This window comes from Muntiacus reevesi, chromosome 7 (genome assembly GCF_963930625.1).
Source record: "Muntiacus reevesi chromosome 7, mMunRee1.1, whole genome shotgun sequence".
In the NCBI taxonomy this organism is placed as follows: Eukaryota; Metazoa; Chordata; class Mammalia; order Artiodactyla; family Cervidae; genus Muntiacus; species Muntiacus reevesi.
In genome coordinates this window covers 35094804-35116761 of record NC_089255.1, presented here as the reverse complement: position 1 = coordinate 35116761, position 21958 = coordinate 35094804, and the positions used below count along the sequence as shown (strand labels likewise).

Genomic DNA, 21958 nt, shown 5'->3' with positions numbered 1-21958 from the left:
ATAAGCCCTTATCTTCTTCAATAAGATAAGAAAATTGAGGCATAGAATATTATAAGTAATCTGCACCATGTAATATGGCCAGTAAATGCTAAGAGGGGGAACAGGAGGGAAAACAAACACTCAAATCTGAGTGTGATTCCTGAACTCATGCTATTTTGTGCCCCCCCCCCCCCCCAAGAGAAACTTAAATGATCAAATATTTGGGGAAACAACAAGAACAAAATCTAACACTAAAATTTAGGGCAGCGATGCTTTCAAAAGTTCAAAAACTTTCCAGCTTTCCATCAAGTCCTGAAAATTAGTGTGCACCACAATGTATTGATACTACAATGTAGTATTTTAACCAGCCATCAGATTTTCTACCTTGTGGTAGAGTAAAAGGTTATATTATTTCTTTAGGCAGAGGGATCGGACTCTCAAGAATGCAATTATTAATTGGAGATTAAATTAATGAAATGGCAGATAATTTTAGTATTTTTAAAGTCAAGCCTCACCCTTCAGTCTTACCTCTTCAATGTGAATACTTTCCTTTATTCTTAATTCTATCTAACACATAAACATGAACCAAATATTTCAGTTATGTTCTATAACCTAATCATAGTTCACAACATAGGATAAGAGATTATGATACCTTGAAGCAGTTTGTCAAGTTCTTTGGAGCCAGTAGTAATCTGTATGATCTCAGATCGCCTTTGGTGGAACTCAGTTGCAGTGGTGAAACCCATTGGAACTAATTTAGCTGCCTCAGTCTGGGGAAAAATAAGAAATGTCAAACTAATGAAATACACTTAGTAAAACAAGAATCAGGCATGTACTGGGAAGAGATAACATCTAACAAAATTTCCAGAATGATTTCTCTTTAAAAAGTTATCAAAACACTCATAAGTTCTAGTTCTAGGATTATTTTCTCTCTGGCAAATAAAGGATAAACTAATTTAGAGACTCCAAGAAGACGGGCAATTGTTTAATTGTCAATTCAAATAATACATTCACGTAGTTAAAAACAACAAACTGATAAACCAACACATACATAGTTGGCCTGACAATATGGTACAAAGTTCAATGTATTTAAACTTTTGTTTCCTGTTCCATCAACCATAGAATGTATCTCTTAACTTTCTACTGTATTAAATGAGGACATCTGTCCTTTGATCTTTGCTCCCTCATCTATTTTTCCATCTCTGTCAACTGTACATTTTCTTTTACCCTGTCAGGTTGAGAACATTTAATACTACTTTGTAGTCACTGATAAGCCATTAATGATCAGTCCATAGGTTGATTCCAAAATTTAAAAATAAAAGCTTTCAGATACATGGAGATTAAACATTATAGTCCTAAATAAGCAATGAACCAAAGAAGAAATCACAAGGGAATTTAGAAGATTCACTGAGATGTGTGAAATGAAGACAAAACACACCAAAACTTATGGGATGTAGCAAAAGCAGTACTTAAAGGGAGATTTATAGCTGTAAACACCTGTATTAGAAATATGTTAAATCAATAGCCTAATCTTCCCACCTTAAGTTACTGAAAAAAGAGCAAACTAAACATAAAGTAAGCAGAAGGAAGAAGATAAAATTTGAGTGGAAACTGGTGAAATAGAGAATAGAAATACAACAGAGAAAAATCATTAAAACCAGAAGTTGCTTCTTTGAAAAAAATCAACAAAATTGATTTAAAAAGAGTCAAATCACTAAAATCAGAAATAACAGAGGGGACATTACTACAACCCTTACAAAAATAAATCTATGCCAACAGATTAAATAGCTTACAAGAAACACAGAAATCCCTAGAAAGACACAAACTATCAAAACTCACTGAAGTAGAAAAAGAATCCAAGTCCAGGCCCCAACTAATTAGCCAAACTTGAATCTAAATTCAGTAAAATAAACTGAGTCTAATGAAACAAAGAAAGAAAAGAGGGAAGGAGGAAGGAAGGAAGGAAATCAAAAGAAAGGAAGAGAAAGAGAAAGAAAGTGGGAGAGGAAGAGAGAGAAAAAGAGAGGGAGGGAGAAGAAAAATCTGGATAAATCTACAGCAAGGAGAGATTAAACTTGTAATTTAAAAACTTTCCACAAAGGGAAAAAAAATAATGAAAAGGTGAATACTAGACTTGCTTTATTATCTAAACTTCTCTATATTAATACTTCACTTAAAAATTGATTATAGGAAATAAATGAAGCAGAGAGGAAAAAAGAAAAAAGAATCAAAAGAAATGAGGACAACCTCAGGGACCTCTGGAACAATGTGAAACGCTCCAACATTCGAATCATAGGAGTCCCAGAAGAAGAAGACAAAAAGAAAGGCCATGACAAAATACTCAAGGAGATAATAGCTGAAAACTTCCCTAAAGTGGGGAAGGAAATAGCCACCCAAGTCCAAGAAACCCAGAGAGTCCCAAACAGGATAAACCCAAAGCAAAACACCCCAAGACACATATTAATCAAATTAACAAAGAACAAATATTAAAAGCAGCAAGGGAGAAACAACAAATAACATACAAAGGGATTCCCATAAGGATAACAGCTGATCTATCAATAGAAACCCTCCAGGCCAGAAGGGAATGGCAGGACATACTTAAAGTAATGAAAGAGAATAACCTACAACCTAGATTACTGTACCCAGCAAGGATCTCATTCAGATATGAAGGAGAATTCAAAAGCTTTACAGACAAGCAAAAGCTGAGAGAATTCAGCACCACCAAACCAGCTCTTCAACAAATGCTAAAGGATCTTCTCTAGACAGGAAATGCAGAAAGGTTGTATAAACGTGAACCCAAAACAACAAAGTAAATGGCAACGGGACCACACCTATAATTACCTTAAATGTAAATGGGTTGAATGCCCCAACCAAAAGACAAAGATTGGCTGAATGGATACAAAAACAAGACCCCTATATATGCTGTCTACAAGAGACCCACCTCAAAACAAGAGACACATACAGACTAAAAGTGAAGGGCTGGAAAAAAATATTTCACGCAAACAGAGACCAAAAGAAAGCCGGAGTTGCAATATTCATATCAGATAAAATAGACTTTCAAATAAAGGATGTGAAAAGAGACAAAGAAGGATACTACATAATGATCAAAGGATCAATCCAAGAAGAAGATGTAACAATTATAAATATATACGCACCCAACATAGGAGCACCGCAATATGTACGGCAAACGCTAACGAGTATGAAAGAGGAAATTAATAGTAACACAATAATAGTGGGAGACTTTAATACCCCACTCACAACTATGGATAGATCAACTAAACAGAAAATTAACAAGGAAACACAAACCTTAAATAACACAATGGACCAGCTAGACCTAATTGATATCTATAGGACATTTCACCCCAAAACAATCAACTTCACCTTTTTCTCAAGTGCACACGGAACCTTCTCCAGAATAGATCACATCCTGGGCCATAAATCTGGTCTTGGAAAATTCAAAAGAATTGAAATCATTCCAGTCATCTTTTCTGACCACAGTGCAGTAAGATTAGATCTCAATTACAGGAAAAAAATTGTTAAAAGTTCAAACATATGGAGGCTAAATAACACGCTTCTGAATAACCAACAAATCACAGAAGAAATCAAAAAAGAAATCAAAATATGCATAGAAATGAATGAAAATGAAAACACAACAACCCAAAACCTATGGGACACTGTAAAAGCAGAGCTAAGGGGAAGGTTCATAGCATTACAGGCTTACATCAAGAAACAAGAAAAAAGCCAAATAAATAACCTAACTCTACACCTAAAGCAATTAGAGAAGGAAGAAATGAAGAACCCCAGGGTTAGCAGAAGGAAAGAAATCTTAAAAATTAGGGCAGAAATAAATGCAAAAGAAACTAAAGAGACCATAGCAAAAATCAACAAAGCTAAAAGCTGGTTTTTTGAAAAAATAAACAAAATCGACAAACCATTAGCAAGACTCATTAAGAAACAAAGAGAGAAGAACCAAATTAACAAAATTAGAAATGAAAATGGAGAGATCACAACAGACAACACTGAAATACAAAGGATCATAAGAGACTGTACTACCAGCAGCTCTATGCCAATAAAATGGACAATTTGGATGATATGGACAAATTCTTAGAAAAGTATAACTTTCCAAAACTGAACCAGGAAGAAATAGAAGATCTTAACAGAACCATCACAAGCAAGGAAATCGAAACTGTAATCAGAAATCTTCCAGCAAAAAGCCCAGGACCAGATGGCTTCACAGCTGAATTCTACCAAAAATTTAGAGAAGAGCTAACACCTATCTTACTCAAACTCTTCAAGAAAATTGCAGAAGAAGGTAAACCTCCAAACTCATTCTATGAGGCCACCATCACCCTAATTCCAAAACCAGACAAAGATGCCACAAAAAAAGAAAACTACAGGCCAATATCACTGATGAACATAGATGGAAAAATCCTTAACAAAATTCTAGCAAACAGAATCCAACAACATATAAAAAAAAATCATATATCATGACCAAGTGGGCTTTATCCCAGGAATGCAAGGATTCTTTAATATCTGCAAATCAATCAATGTAATACACCACATTAACAAATTGAAAGATAAAAACCATATGATTATCTCAATAGATGCAGAGAAAGCCTTTGACAAAATTCAACACTCATTTATGATTAAAACTCTCCAGAAAGCAGGAATAGAAGGAACATACCTCAACATAATAAAAGCTATATATGACAAATGCACAGCAAGCATTACCCTCAATGGTGAAAAATTGAAAGCATTTCCCCTGAAATCAGGAACAAGACAAGGGTGCCCACTCTCACCACTACTATTCAACATAGTGTTGGAAGTTTTGGCCACAGCAATCAGAGCAGAAGAAGAAGTAAAAGGCATCCAGATAGGAAAAGAAGAAGTGAAACTCTCGCTGTTTGCAGATGACATGATCCTCTATATAGAAAACCCTAAAGACTCTTCCAGAAAATTACTAGAGCTAATCAATGAATATAGTAAAGTTGCAGGATATAAAATTAACACACAGAAATCCCTTGCATTCCTATACACTAACAATGAAAAACAGAAAGAGAAATTAAGGAAACAATACCATTCACCATTGCAACAAAAAGAATAAAATACTTAGGAGTATATCTACCTAAGGAAACAAAAGACCTATACATAGAAAACTATAAAACACTGATGAAAGAAATCAAAGAGGACACAAACAGATGGAGAAACATACAGTGTTCATGGATTGGAAGAATCAATGTTGTCAAAATGGCTATTCTACCCAAAGCAATCTATAGATTCAATGCAATCCCTATCAAGCTACCAACGGTATTTTTCACAGAACTAGAACAAATAATTTCACAATTTGTATGGAAATACAAAAAACCTCGAATAGCCAAAGTAATCTTGAGAAAGAAGAATGGAACTGGAGGAATCAACCTGCCTGACTTCAGACTCTACTACAAAGCCACAGTCATCAAGACAGTATGGTACTGACACAAAGACAGAAATATAGATCAATGGAACAGAATAGAAAGCCCAGAGATAAATCCACGAACCTATGGACACCTTATCTTTGACAAAGGAGGCAAGGATATACAATGGAAAAAAGACAACCTCTTTAACAAGTGGTGCTGGGAAAACTGGTCAACCACTTGCAAAAGAATGAAACTAGAACACTTTCTAACACCATACACAAAAATAAACTCAAAATGGATTAAAGATCTAAAAGTAAGACCAGAAACTATAAAACTCCTAGAGGAGAACATAGGCAAAACACTCTCCGACATAAATCACAGCAAGATCCTCTATGACCCACCTCCCAGAATATTGGAAATAAAAGCAAAACTAAACAAATGGGACCTAATGAAACTTAAAAGCTTTTGCACAACAAAGGAAACTATAAATAAGGTGAAAAGACAGCCCTCAGATTGGGAGAAAATAATAGCAAATGAAGCATCAGACAAAGGATTAATCTCAAAAATATACAAGGAACTCCTGATGCTCAATTCCAGAAAAATAAATGACCCAATCAAAAAATGGGCCAAAGAACTAAACAGACATTTCTCCAAAGAAGACATACAGATGGCTAACAAACACATGAAAAGAGGCTCAACATCACTCATTATCAGAGAAATGCAAATCAAAACCACAATGAGGTACCATTACATGCCAGTCAGGATGGTTGCTAGCCAAAAGTCTACAAGCAATAAATGCTGGAGAGGGTGTGGAGAAAAGGGAACCTTCTTACACTGTTGGTGGGAATGCAAACTAGTACAGCCACTATGGAAACCAGTGTGGAGATTCCTTAAAAAACTGGAACTAGAACTGCCATATGACCCAGCAATACCACTTCTGGGCATACACACGGAGGAAACCAGATCTGAAAGAGACACGTGCACCCCAATGTTCATCACAGCACTGTTTATAATAGCCAGGACATGGAAGCAACCTAGATGCCCTTCAGCAGACGAATGGATAAGGAAGTTGTGGTACATATACACCATGGAATATTACTCAGCTGTTAAAAAGAATTCATTTGAATCAGTTCTAATGAGATGGATGAAACTGGAGCCCATTATACAGAGTGAACTAAGCCAGAAAGATAAAGAACATTACAGCATACTAACACATATATATGGAATTTAGAAAGATGGTAATGATAACCCTATATGAAAAACAGAAAAAGAGACACAGAAGTACAGAACAGACTTTTGAACTCTGTGGGAGAAGGCGAGGGTGGGATGTTTTGAAAGAACAGCATGTATATTATCTATAGTGAAACAGATCACCAGCCCAGGTGGGATGCATGAGGCAAGTGCTCGGGCCTGGTGCACTGGGAAGACCCAGAGGAATCGGGTGGAGAGGGAGGTGGGAGCGGGGATCGGGATGGGGAATACATGTAACTCCATGGCTGATTCATGTCAATGTATGACAAAACCCACTGAAATGTTGTGAAGTAATTAGCCTCCAACTAATAAAAAAAAAAAAAAAAGAAAGAAAAAAAATTGATTATAACGTTTGTATTATAGTTATTGCAGAACTAAATGGTGTACTAGAAATACAATTCTTTCACTAAGGTTCCAGTGTTAACAACTGATGTCTCTCAAAGTTATCTGTCAAGTTCAAATAAATTTTTTTAAATGCCACTAGTTTCAAAATCATGCTCCATTTTACCTTGGTTTTATATCTGAGCCATGTCTTTCTCTAGTATTCTCTGACTTTATCATTTCTCAAAATCTCCAGTCTCTCAGTCTTACTGTGTATTCTACTGACTCCTTTCCCCTAAAGACATCCTTTCCTTCTCCAAATGGGACTCTCTGCTCTCTCTTTCACTGGCTACCTGACATAGAGCCACTCCAACCTAGATCCGATGTTTTCTACCCTGATTTTAGTAAAGCATTTCCTCAAGTATTGATAATTTCCTAAGAAAGAATAGATAAGAGCAAAATGTTCTGAATTCTAGTATTTCTTAAACTGTTGTAATCTGCCCTAACACTGAGTGAGTAATATTGTTACCAATAGAATTATAGGTTTAAAATCATCTACCCTCAGAATTTTGAAGGGATTGCTCTACTAGCTTCTACCATCCAGATTTCTAATAAGAGACGTGCTATCTTTCTGATTTTTGTTCCTTTAGAGGTCACTTACTTTTTTTTCTCTGAAATCGTTCAGTCTCCTCTTTATAACTGGTATACTGAAAATTTCACATTCAGGAGTCCAGGTGAGGGTCTTTGATGTTTTGTGGGGCCTTAGACTTCTGTTTTCCTTTAGCTCTGGGAAATCTTACATTTTTTTTTGAGAATTTCTTTCTTTCTTTTTCCCATAACTTCTACCAATCTTTAGGATGAATGAAGATCAATGAAAATTAGAAAATAAGAATACTAAAGAAATGGGAGAAGAAACTATAAGCCAATATGGAACTCTAGTTTAATAAATGCTAAAATATTTAGGGGGAAATATACTGCAACTTGAGAGATAAACAGATAGATGATAACACAAGTATATTAAAATGTTAACAGTAGTGTCCAGGTGGTGGGTAAATGAGTGTTCATTGTAACGTTCTTTCAACTTTACAGTAAGTTCAAAAATTTTACTCAAACATGTGGAAGGAAAATATCAAACTCATAGGAGATGTTATCCCTTCTTGTCATTTAACCCCTACATTTTCTAGTCTATGAGCTCTTAAAGGAACATATTATAACCAGTATGAAATTGGAAGTTAAAACCATGCCGACTGCCTAGTCTGGCAGAACTTGACTTCTTTTGTTTATATAATAAGCTTGCTTTCATCTGTCTTATACCTGTTAAGAATTTTCAATGTCTAACAAAGAGTTTTTTTAAATGTCTGACAAGGCATAAGCAAAGGTCAGGATTCACTGAGTCACAAAAACAGATACCCAGAAAGAAACAATAAACAGACTTTAGGGACACCTACTGGCTTAACAATATCACAATTTTTCAAAGAGGTATTAGGTATTCAGAATTCTTACGTATTCAATTATGTCACCACTTCAACAAATTTATTTATTTGAGCAATCCAATAAATGACAACTTCACACTTCCATAGATGGCAACATCTTTCCTCTAAGGATTTAAATTAAGAATTACTTATGATATTTGAGCCCTGAATGAATTAATACTATAAAATAACAGCCTTACTAGTGCTTAAAAATTCATAGCTCTTAGTATAATACCTGATAAAACAGAATTTACTGGGTTGTATATATAATATTGTATGAGGTATTAAATCTCAGATATTGTCCATCAGACTAGGTTATGCGGTAGAACTACATGCACTGAAGCTGCAGGAAGCATTTTTTGAAGATTCTTTAGCTTTTGAAGATGATTTTTTTCAGAGAAAATTTCTGTGAAACTATAACAGCCATCAATATAAAACTACAAAATATAATTTAATAAATTAAATACTTGCTTTACATTACAGAAAACTTCAACAGCAAAGCTAATCAAACTCTGTAACTACATAGTGGTGATCTGCGGGCAGCAATCTTTGATGTTACTATAATTGTTTTGGGGTCCCACAAACTACACCTATAGAAGACAGTGAACTTAACTGATAAATGTGTGTGTTCTGACTGCTGTACCCACTGACCATATCCCCATCTCTCTCTCCCCTCAAGTCTCCCTGTTCCTTAAGACACAACCATACTGAAATCAGGCCAATTAATAACCCTAAAATGGGCTTCCTTGGTGGCACAGATGATAAAGAATCCACCTGCAATGTGGGAGACCTGGGTTCAATCCCTGGGTTGGGAAGATCCCCTGGAGGAGGGCATGGCAATCCACTCCTGTATTCTTGCCTGGAGAATCCCCATGGACAGAGGAGCCTGGCGGGCTGCAGTCTAAGGGGTCGCAAAGAGTCAGACATGACTGAGCACCTAAGCACAGCCCAGCACAATGGCCTTCAGGTGTTCGAGTGAAAGGCGTGAACCTGCACGTCTGTCACTCTAAAGAAAAAAACCAGAAATGCTTTGGTTTAGTGAGGAAGGCAAGTCAAAGGTTGAAATAGGCTGAAAGCTAGGCCTCTCGTGTCAAACCTTTAACCAAGGTGTGAATGTAAAGGAACCTCTTAAAGGAAATTAAAAGCACTACCCCAGTGAATACATGAATAGTAAGAAATAGCCTTATTGCTAATATGAAGAAAATTTTAGTGGTTTGGGTAGAAGATCAAAGCAGCCATAACATTCCCTTTAGCCAAAGTCTAGTGCAGAGCAAAGTCCTACTGTCTTAATTCAGGGAAGGCTAAGGGAGATGAGAAAGCTGCAGAAGAAAAGTCTGAAGCGAGCAGAGGTTGGTTCATGAGGTTTAAGGAAAAAAGCCATCTCCATAACATTTAAGAGCAAGGTGAAGCAGCCAGGGCTAATGTAGAAGCTGCATCAAATTATTCAGAAGATCTAGCTAAGATAAAGAATGAAAGTGGCTACATTAAATAGATTTTCAAGGTAGACAAAATAACGTTATATTGGAAGAAGATGCCATCGAGGACTTTCATAGCTACAGAAGAGAAGTCAATGCCTGGCTTCAACAGTTTTCAAAGAATCAGCTGGCTCTCTTTTCAGCAGCTAATGCCACTGGTGCCTTTAAGTTGAAGCCAATGTTCACTTACCATCCTAAAAGTCCTAGAGCCCTTAAGAATTATGCTCAATCTATTCTACCTGTGCTCTATAAATGCAACAAGTCTGGATGATGGCACACTTGTTTAAAACATAGTTTACTGAATACTTTAAACCCACTGTTGAGACCAGTTCCTTAGGAAAGATCCTTTCAAACTGTTATTACTCACTGACAACATACCTGGTTACTCAAGAGCTTTGGAGATGCACAATGAGATTTAATGTTGTTTTCATGCCTGCTAACACAACATCCATTCTACACCCTGTGAATCAAGGAGTAATTCTGCCTTTCAAATCTTATTATTTAAGACCTGCAGCTCGAGGGAACTACCTACCTGAATAAGAGTCCATCTCCGCCCGCCTATGTCAGGGCGGAAATGAGGCCCTGAAGAGACCCGCAAACAGAAGCCAAATAAACAAAGGGAACCGCTTTAGAAGGAACTGGTGCAACAGATTAAAATCCCTGTAGGAAACACTGACCACACCGCAAGGGGCCTGTAGATACCGAGAACTGTAAGCTGGAACGAGGAGCTACCTGAAACTGAGCCGAACCCACACTGACCGCAACAGCTCCAGAGAAATTCCTAGATATATTTTTACTTTTTTTTTTTTTAAGTAAGAAAAAAAAAATTTTTTTTTAATTTTATTTTTTCTTTTTTATTTTTTCTCTTTTATTTTCCTTTAAAATTCCCTATTACTCCCCCATTACTCCTTAACTTTCATTTTCATAAATTCTTATGATTTTTTTTAGTTAGGGAAAATTTTTTTCCCCCTCTTTTTCTCTTTTTCTTTTTTTTCCCTTCTTCTCTTCTATTTTCTATTTTTCTTTTTCTCTTATTTCTTTTAAAGTCCTCTAGTACTCCTCTACTGCTCCTTAATTATTCATTTTCAATACACTATAACCTTACAAAGAAGAAAGGAAAAAAAAAGAAGAGAAGCCCTATTTTTAAACCGAACCTCATATATATTTCTAAAATTTTTTGGGGGGTGTTTTTGTTTTTAATATAGTATTTTTAAGAGTCTAACCTCTACTCTAGATTTTTAATTTTTGTTCTTCAGTATATGATATAAACTGTGAACATTTAAGAAGCTAAGAAACGCATCTTGTAAGACCACAGTTGTCACAGTGATTCCTCTGATTGATCTGGGAAAAATCAGTTGAAAATCTTTTGGAAAGGACTCACCATCCTAGATGCCATTAAGTACATTTGTTAAAAAAGAAAGTATTAAAAAAAAAAAAAAGTAAATTTGTGGTTCATTGGAAAAGGTCAAACTGTCATTTAACAAGAGCCTGAAAGAAGTTGATTTTCACTCTCATGGATGACTCTGACAGGTTCAAGACTTTAGCAGAGGAAGTAAATACAGATGTGGTGGAAATGGCAAAAGAACTAGAATTGGAGCCTGAAGTTGCAGCTGAAACACTGCAATATCATGATAAAACTTTCATGGATAAGGAGTTTCTTCTTATGGATAAGCAAAGGGTGGTTTCTTGAAATAGAATCTACTGGCAAAGATGCTGTGAAGATTGGTGACGTGACAACAAAAGATTTAGAATGTGATATAAACTTGGTTGATAAAGCAGTGGCAGTGTTTGAGAGGGCTGATGTCAATCTAGAAAAATTTCTGCTGGAGATAAAATGCTATAAAATAGGACTTCCCTGGTGGTCCAGTGGTTAAGAATCCATCTGCCAATGCAGGGGACACGGGTTCAATCCCTGGTCTGGGACCATTCTACATGCCATGGGGCAACTAAGCCCATGCACTTAGGGCCCGCATTCCGCAACAAGAGAAGCCAATGAAAAGTCCATGCACTGCAACCATAATAGCCCTCATGCAGCAACAAATGCCCAGGGCAGCCAAAACATTAAACAAAAAATTTAAAATGCTATCAAATAGCATTGCATATTACAATTGAAAGGAAGATTCAATCTATGTGGCAAACTTCACTGTGGTCTTATTTTAAGAAATTGCTAAAAAAAAAAAAAAAAAGAAAGAAAGAAATTGCTGCAGCCACCCCAATCTTCAGCAACCACCACCCTGATCAGTCAGCAGTCATAAATGTCAAGGCAAGACTCTCACCAACAAAAAGAATATAAATTGCTGAAGGCTCAGATGATGGCTAGCATTTTTTAATAATGAAGTATTTTTAAATTAAGGTATACACACTGCTTTTGTAGCTCTAATACTATTGTATAGTTAACAGACTACAAAATAGTGTAAACATAATTTTTATAGGCAACGGGAAACCAAAAAACCCGTGTGACTTGCTTTACTGTGATATTTGCTTTGTTGTGGTGGTCTGGAACCTAACCTGCAATTATCTCCAAGGTATAGCCTATAAATACCAAAGGATAAAATACATGAAATAAAATGTAATCATAGGGTACCATGAGTGCTAAAGGAATATATGAAGTAAGAAAAATGAATAGTAGCTGCAAGAAATTGGAGGGAAATAAGAAAGTATCACAGTATATCAGGATGAAAATAACTGGATTCTAGTCTTAGTTCTGTGATCAACTGCATAATGTTGGATAAATAACTGAACCACTGGGCCTAAGTTTCCTTATCCGTAAGGCAGAGATAACATTGGTCCTACCTCTCTCTCCCAGTGCCAAGGCACGTGAGAATACCGTGAATACAAAAGGGATGGGATTTCAAAGTTAAAGGGCTATAAGGGAACTCTACTCAATATTCTATAATAATCTGTACTGGAAAAAAATCTAAAAAGAATGAATATTGTATATGTATTGACATATGAATCACTTAGCTATACACCTGAAACATAACATGGTAAACCAACTATAGTCTAATAAAAAATTTCAATTAAAAAAGTTAAAGTGCAATATAATATAAAGGATTATTATTATCTTATTTTGGTTAAGCCTGTAAAATCACTTTTACATCATTTACTAAAGTTAAAAAAATTAAGCATTAATGATTTGTAATCACATTTTCTTATGATTAAAGAATCTTGCTTATGACTAGTTAATTAATAGACTGTACACACTGGCAGCCTAATTAACATGACTCTAATATTCAAGGAATAAAAACAACTTTTCTATTTAAAGTAATACATGTTTAGGGGACTTTCCTAGTGGTCCAGAGGCTGAGAGTCCATCCTCCCAATGCAAGCGGCCTGGTTTTGATCCCTGTTCAGGGAACTAGATCATACATTCTGCGACTAAGATCCAGGGCAGCCAAATAAATAAATATTAAAAAAAAAAAAAAAAAAAAGTAATACAAGTCTATTATAGAAACTGCACAAACTTCAGAAAATTGAGGCAAAAATAAACTGTTCACATTCTCACCATCCAGAAACAACAGTGTTAGTATTTTACTGTAGTTATCCCCAGTGTACATGCTGTATGTATATAAATACACACATTTAAAAAGATAAAGACATAAGCACACAAACACATTTTTTAACCTGCTTTCTTATATCAGGAACATTTTCATATGTCAATGAATGTTCTTCAAAACTATTTTCAGTGGCTACATACTAATGAGTATATTTATAAGGCATGAAATTATAACATCCAGAAATGATAAGGCACACATCACTCACGGCTGATAGGAGTGCAAACTGGTAGTCAATTTGGCAGTACTTATGTCATACCCCCATGATATTGCAGTTCTCTAGGAAAAATCCCAGTTTATGCAAGGAGAAAGATAACTAGCTGGTAATACAGTCACTTCTGGAAAGGGGAAGAGGATGACACAACAGGGGATGGAAGAAGGAAGACTACAGTCTTTCACTGTATACTCTTTACCACTCCCACTGCTGCCTCTCTTGGTCACACAAGCGGTACTTACCAGAATTTTATCAGCTTTGGCTTCACTAATCCCCTTAATATTTATTAGCTCCTTCTTTGGTGCATAGGCAACAGCCTCTACGGTATGAAATCCAGCTTCTTCCAATTTCTTCACATCATTGGCATTTATACCACATTGCTGCAAGTGAAGAAAACTACGGATAAATCTAAGCTTTGGTTCCCTCATCTGTTGAATGAGGATATTGGCCCTACTTATTTCACAAGGCTGTTTTTAACTGTGATATTATATGCAAAAGCTTTTAAAAGTATGCCCTACATATGATGCATCTCATAACAAATTACCAATCTATTCATCATCAAAGGTATTCTCTTAGTGGCTCAGATGGTAAAGAGTCTGCCTTTAACACGGGAGATTTGGGTTTGATCCCTGGGTTGGGAAGATCCCCTGGATAAGGAAACGGCAAACCACTCTAGTATTCTTGCCTGGAGAATCCCAAGGACAGAGGAACCTGGAAGGCTACAGTCCACAGGGTTGCAAAGAGTCAGACATGACTGAGCGACTTTACTTGCATTTGTTTTTCACTTTTCATTCATTATCAAAACCAGTAGTTTTAAACGAGCACTATGTATGTTAAAAGACTCTCATGAATTGGGATCAAACCTGTAACCTTTTGACTGGAACTCTAAATGAACTTTGAGACCTGGGCCCTAAAAGGCTACTTTAAACTGGTGCTTCCCAAAGTTTTCTACATCAAGCACACATAAAGAATAATAAATTTTACACTAAGCTGGGTAAACAGATATAAGACTGTCCCAGAGCTAAGGGGAGCATATCTTAGCATACATTCTTTGTTGCCCAATAACTCGAAAGCTCTGCTTTAACAAGTGATATTAAGAATGAGGAAAACAATTTTTGGTCAGGGATTTACATGCCACTTCTCAAAAACAAACCACCCAAAGGCACTTCCTTCTCCCTATAAACAAAGTCAGCTTTGGTTTTATTAGCCATCAAAACCATGACTTTGGGGAAAGCATGCATTATTAGCGAGATATGTATGTATCTGGGGTCAGGGAAGGTTTGGGAGAGGGGAGAGAAATAGTACCTACCCCTAGAAACCGGGTCTGTTATAAAGATTTAAGCAATAAGCAACACACATGTGTGGTTATAAGGATGCTCACTGAAACCAAAAGTTATGACTCTGAATTCTCCAATGTGTTTAACAAACCCGTTTAAGTATCTTCTGAAAAGCTGAAGCTTAGGTGGGGGATGGGAGGAATATGCATAGAGACAAGAATGAAGGCTTTCTCAGTATACTCTCCTAATTCTTTCAGCCCAAGTCAATGGCACTCACTCTAGGACCTCTGTACAATGTGCAGAAACAGTGCAAGGTCCCAGGTTTGGTGCTTGATGTTCTTGTGCAGTCTTGAACTCTCACATCTTAACCCCAAGCCAGTCTGTCTATGACAGCTGTCTTCTTAGGAACTTCATCACAGATCCAGGTTGGTGGAGAGATGTTGCTCCTCTCCACTTCCTGCATAGCTGGCCCAGGCCACTGCAATTCCCTGGACGGTAATTTCATACTTTGTACAAACAGCACAGGTTCTACCATGGGATCCTAGGGCTTCTTAGTTTCTGACATCCAGTTCTAAGAAAGAAAAAGTAGGGGAAGAATTCTTGACAAAAAAGGGATCTGGCAGACATGTTTAGCAACTGTCTTAAGTCTTTCCATAGGATCCTTGACGACCCTCCTGAAAACTCTAATTTGGATTTCAGTTTATGTAAATGTTGTGATTCCTCCCAGTAGGTAGAACAATCTTATCCAACATTATAATTTTAAAATTAGCAACCAAGCACATACCTCTAATCGAGAAATAGGTTGTGGACCAAAGCTTTCTTCTTCCACTGAAGTATCTGCATTTGCTTCAAGCTGCATCTCCATAGCCATTGCTCAGTGTGCAATACTGAAAAACACAGATGGCCATCAGGAAGAACACTAGAGAAAGTACAGACGTGCAAACATAGTTTTACAGTAAATCTCTTAAAGAATTACTAGGTTTTGCCTCTGGGGAGATATATATATATATTTAGTATGCATAATATATTTTAGAAAACTTATGAATTTATACCTAGCTAAAAAATTTATGGCATTTTGATTCTACTTGTTTGACTTAGTATGAACAGAATGCTAGATTTCTAATTAAAAAAAATAGATACGCAATAAGCAACAAAAGTTTACTGTATAGCACAGGGAACTATAGTCAATATCTTATAATAAACTACAATGGGAAATAAAGTGAAAAATAATATATATGTATATGTCTAACTGAATCACCTTTCTGTGCACCTGAAACATTGTAAGTCAACTATAGTTCAATAAAATATATACATTAAGAAAAAAAAAGACTACTAGGCTTTTGGTTTAATCACTGACTTACCCATGGCAGGAAAAAGAAATCCCTCACCAGCTTTCCCTTCCACCTAGACAGCTTAACTAGATGAACTATGTCCCCCAGTTCTCCTGCTTCATATTTCTTATAGATAAGGGCCAAGTCTTACTTGTGTATAACTCATGATAACATCATAAATGTTAGGTGTTTATTAAATATTCGGCAACTGGATGCAGATTTTCCAGGACTCTACTTAATAAAACCCCAAAACTGATTTAGGGTTAAACCGTTTCAGTTCCACTGTTCCCTTCCAAGCAAGCAGGGTTTGGGGGTGATGGGAAAGGAGTGAAATGAAGGTACAGAATCATTGCCATAAATCTCCACTCCTGATACAGAAACAGTGGACTGAGATGAGAGTTCTTCCCACCTTAGGCAAGGATCATAGTTTGTAGCCCCACATTTTGCTTCTATTGTAATAAAAGTGTATGAAATTTAAAGATCACCATTTTAACCAATTCCAGACTTCACTGAATGCACAAATGAATAAGTAACATGGAAGTATCCTGCTCAGTTTGAAATCTTCCATATAAGGCCAATACCAAAAGAGATTATTTTTAACAGTTAAGATTGCACTGATTGAAAGAATGGAGAACAAAAAATTTTAATTATCTTCATGAGCTGTTAGTAAAAGCAAACAAGTCTTAATGTCTACAAGGATAAATATGCTTAAGTCACATCAAAATAATCTGGACAATTTAATAATCAAGATAAATTTAACTAAAAAAAATAACAGGTAAGGAATCTCCAGTCTTAGAGGCTTGACAGAAGGTGACCATTTGTTCTTGACTGGTTCAGGTGTAGTTCTCTTAGATGGCATGCTTAGCATAATATGAGTTTATAATTCCAAATATCAGAATCATCTGAAGGCAACTTAAAGTGTCTTCCTTCATAATTTATGAAAAAGATGGCCTGAACTGTATACATAAAGCAATAACCAAAATGCAACAGGCTGAAAAACTGGACTATATTTAAATGTAGAAATTCTATCCATTAAAAGGCTATGGCTGGGAAAAAAAAAAAAAGGCTATGGCTGGGACTTCTCTGGTCGTCAAGTGGCTAAGACTCCAAGCTCCCAATGCAGGGGGCTGGTGCTCGATCCCTGGTCAGGGAGCTAGATCCCACATACAGGAACTAATACCCAGTGCAACCAAATAAATAAATTAAAAAAAAAAAAAAAAAAAAGGCTATGGCTTCCCAGGTGGTGCAGTGGTAAAGAATCTATCTGCTAATGCAGGAGATGCAAGAGAAGTGGGTTCAGTTCCTGGGTTGGGAAGATCCCTTGGAGTAGGAAATGCACCTGGAAAATTCCATGGACAGAGGAGATTGGAGGGCTACAGCCCACGGCGGCACAAAATGTCAGAGGACTGGGACTTCCCTGGTGGTCCAGTGGCTAAGACTCTGCACACTCCCATTGCAGAGGGCCGGAGTTCGATCCCGGTTGGGGAACTACATTCCACATGCCGCAACTGAGACCAAATGCAGCTAAATAAACAAATAAAATTGGAAAAAAAAAAAAAAATGCCAGATGACTGAGTGACTGAGCACATCTAATCAAAAGACACCACTGCAAGAAGGAAAGTCGAACAATAGTGAGGGGGGAAAATATTTACCACAAATATAACTCAGAGCTGATACAAGAATATATAAAGAATTTTTGCAAATCAGCAAGAAAGACAACCCAAGAAAAAATAGGCAAAAGAGATTTGAACAAGCACTTCACAAGGGAAGATACTTAGATGGTTAATGAACGTATCAACAAATGCTCAACTTCATTAATAATCAGGAAAATTAAAATTAAAACCACAAGGTAATAGCTAAAACTTTAAAAGATCAACAACATTAACTATTAGCAAACGTGTGGAACAACTGAATACTCATTCACCGCTGGTTTGAGTGTACTGGTACTGTATTAAAAATGGAAGGTGAAGACAGACAAATGCTTTGACCCAGGAATTTTGCCACTCTATTATTAACCCACTGAAAAGCATACACGTGTGCACTAAACTGTATGCGGGAATTTTCTCAGCCACCTCTGTCCTGAAAGCTAAAAACTAGAAATAATCCAAATATCCATCATAGGTATAATGAATAGGAATACAAATGAATAGAAAGTATTGCTAAATGCAAAGACACTTACGGACTTACAGAATGTTGAGCAAAGCCAGACACAAAAATAGTCTTTCTTTATATAAAATTCAGAAACAGGCAAAATTAATCAATGGTATTAGTAGTCAACACAGTGGTTACCTCTGGCGAGAAGGGAGAGTATTAGAGGAGGGGGCACAAGGGAGGCTTCCGGGTGATGACAGCATTCTCTCTTGACCTGAGTGGCATACTCATTTTGTAATGATTCATGAAGCTGTATACACTTTTGATCTGTGCATTTTTCTATTTGTATACTACACTTGGCTTACAAGTTTAAGAAAAAAACAGCATCCGTCATTACAGATTATTACCTAGACATCACGTGAACGGTCTTCCGCATTAGAAAAAGCCAATTATCTTACTGGCAACTGGAGGTGGGTACTCTGGTAAGCAAAATTTTGTGTGACGGAAAGAGCACTGACCAGAAATCTGGAAACCGTGGCTCTGGCTTAAAAGCCGTGACTCTGTCACTACACGTCTCTGGATCTTGGATTCCTCGCGGACGCCCATTAAGTAGGTGTTGGAAATGAAGGCCTTCCAAGGTTCCTCCCAGCTCTAAACGCTAGAGTGCGCTTCTATTTTCCCCTCAGCGAACTCCGACGGTCGAAGCAGCCCGGACACGTCCCAGCTTGGCCCCGCCATTTCCGAGTTTCTCACTCGGAGAAACGGAGGGGCCCCTAAGCCAGCGGCGGAGCTGGGGCCCGAATCTGGGTCTAAGCCTGGGTTCGGCGTATGCCGGGACTAACAGGGAGGTGGGAAGGGGCCGGGGCTGCGTCTCACACTCACCTGGACCTGCCGCGCTTTGCTAGGGCAGGCTGCACACTCGGACCACCGTCTGCTGGGCCCGCCCGCGCCCGATCCCGGACGGACTGTAGGTCTCCTCGCCTGTGCCCCGCTTCTCTACTCGCTTGCTTCGGCCTTCTGCTCTAAACCCAGGCGAGTTTCAGCTTCCAACCGCGCTCCTAAGGCGCGACTCGCCTCCTCCTACGCCTCGGTCTCAAGCCGCAGCGCGCGCTCTGCCTACAGCTTTCGGAAATCCCGCCAAATCCTACTGGACAAGGTCACGCCCGCGTCAACGTAACGTCTCCCCACCCTTCTCGGGCCCGCCTTCCAGCCGCTTCGACCACTCGTGAGACCGAGAGTTGGGCTCAAGGAACTTTAGCTTGCAGGATGTTATGGGTTCCCGTCTTCTTTTTCTCCCTCAGGATTAATCCAAAACTTGAGAGTTGCGTTTTTCTCACCCTTTACCAGATCGAGGACTACAACTCCCAAGAGGTTGTGGGCCGCCCGAGACCACATATCCCAGTATGCACCGCGGGCGGGCGACTCAGCTGTAGCTTCTCAGCCCCTTTCCGAAACAGCCAGGCTCTTGGGAACTGGTGGCTTAGACAATAAAGAATCCGCCTACAGGGCGGGAGACCTGGGTTCGTATCCCTGGGTCAGGAAGATCCCCTGGGTCAGGAAGATCCCCTGGGTCAGGAAGATCCCCTGGAGGCGGGCATGGCAACCCACTCCAGTAATCTTGCCTGGAGAATCCCCATGGACAGCCCATGGGGTGACAAGAGTCGGACAGCCCTGAGAGCTCTTAATTTGTTTCTTAAGGGTCTAACCTGGGGATTTGGGCCTTCAGGTTGCGCTGAGCCTCTAACTCAGACCAATTACGGAGTTCAGGCGCTTTCTAGGCTCTTGTAGATGGTGGAGCTGATGACGCTGAAGTACATGGGTGAAACTGGAACAAAGAGCTAATGGAGAAAAAGAAAGGAATGTAAATCTTTTCGTAGTTTATTAAAAGTTGATTCCAGTTTTAAAGGGTGATTAGTGTTTACTGGGCGGAGATGAGATAGAAGACATAAAGCGAATAGCGCCGTGTGGGTATGGAAATGAACAGTGTGGTTAAGGAATACTGGTCTGATGAGGGAGGAAAAGTGTCTTACCAGGTGCTGAGAGTTTACGTTTATGTCATTTCTATGAAGAGACGTAGGGACAAGGAAATGGCAACCCACTCCAGTATTCTTGCCTGGAGAATCCCAGGGACAGAGGAGCCTGGTGGGCTGCCGTCTATGGGGTCACACAGAGTCGGACACGACTGAAGCAACTTAGCAGCAGCAGCATGAAGAGACATAAGACCATTATAGAACTTTTATCTTTATTCTTTAGGTAATGGGTACATCTGAAAATTTTTAATACCATGAATCTCATGCTTTAGACCTGTTTTTTGTTCTGCACCACTTTATATTTGTGGAGTGCTTTAAAATTAATGAAGTTTTTATTTAATCCTCACATTGTTACCCTGTGGCATTGAAGGACAGATTTCAGGATAGAGTAAAAACAACAGAAACTGTTAGGCAGTGCTTGAAATATTTCAGGCAAGAGATTGTCGATTTAAAAAATAGTCACAACCTAAAGGTTGAGAGTTGTTTTATTTGGCTGGGATTTTTAGGACTTAACCCCAGGAGGCAGCATCTCAAGTAGCCTTGAGAGAACTGCTCAGAGGAGGCAAGGGGAGGAGCCAGGTTATATAGAAGTTCTACAACAAAGGGCAGGCAGGCTGAATATCAGAGATTATTGTTAAAGGAAACCAGATATCCCAAGTTAAGAAATTTGGTGATCTTCCATGTCTGGGAAGATGCAAGAGTCTGGTGAGATCCTTGTTAATTGACATGGCAGGAAATAACTCCATTTCTCAAGATGAAGGTTTGCATTAGACCAATAACAGAACAGATTCAGGAAGCATTCTGGAGGTAGAATTAACCTAACTAGTGATTCTAGATAGTAACTGGGGATAATAGTGAACTGCCATCCATACCAGAGATACACACCTTCATGCCTATTCTTCACATACTTTCCTTAGAACATCTGCAAACCCACAGCCCATCTTGGCTGTGTGATGATAGATGACTTTGACCTTTCATTAAAATACAATTCCTGTGGCTGTGTGGACCAAACCAGAGAAAACCCATTTGCAGAAATGCTAAGAAATTGAGAGATAAGGAAGTGGGAGAGAGTCAAACAGAAAGAAACTGTTTTGAAATCTGACTGCTTCCCAGATCTTTCCAATTTCTAAGGGGCCCAGCAGCACTTAATGCTCTTGAGGTCCATGAGATAGCTCTACATTCCAATAGTCTCCCTACATTCCAATCATCTTTTTTTTTTTTTTTTCAGTTTAAACAAATTTGAGTAGTTTTATGTTCCTTTCCTCCAAGACAACCAACTAAGCTGGAGGTAAGACAAAGTAGATTTCTTACTGACAGTGCAATTAGCAATTCATGAAAATATCTATTAATGTGTAACTGAAGTTTTGAACATATATATCCTAAATTACAAGTGACCAATCTGAAATCTCAAGGAGGCAACTTCTAATAAAACCAAAACTTAATCAGCAGAAATCAGATCATTTGTTCAAGAATATGATCTCATCAGCATAATCAACCTGGAGCATAAAAAAGGAAATCTAGAAAAGGAAATCCCATGTCATGTTCAAATGATATATTTGAGTAATGC

The 21958-nt window shown here is 37.9% G+C and overlaps 1 protein-coding gene across 1 annotated transcript in view; it reads right to left on the bottom strand.

The window, feature by feature from the left end:
* The window catches only part of RAD51 (RAD51 recombinase), a 38951-nt gene extending 19439 nt beyond the window's left edge, over positions 1–19512 (bottom strand). The window contains exons 1-4 of the mRNA XM_065940156.1: positions 19244–19512; positions 15724–15826; positions 13905–14042; positions 632–749 (exon numbers count right to left, since the gene is read on the bottom strand). Coding sequence (XP_065796228.1) covers positions 632–749; positions 13905–14042; positions 15724–15810 — 343 coding nt within the window. The 5' untranslated portion in view covers positions 15811–15826; positions 19244–19512. The remainder of the gene's footprint in view (positions 1–631; positions 750–13904; positions 14043–15723; positions 15827–19243) is intronic.
* Between the last annotated feature and the right edge of the window lie 2446 nt (positions 19513–21958).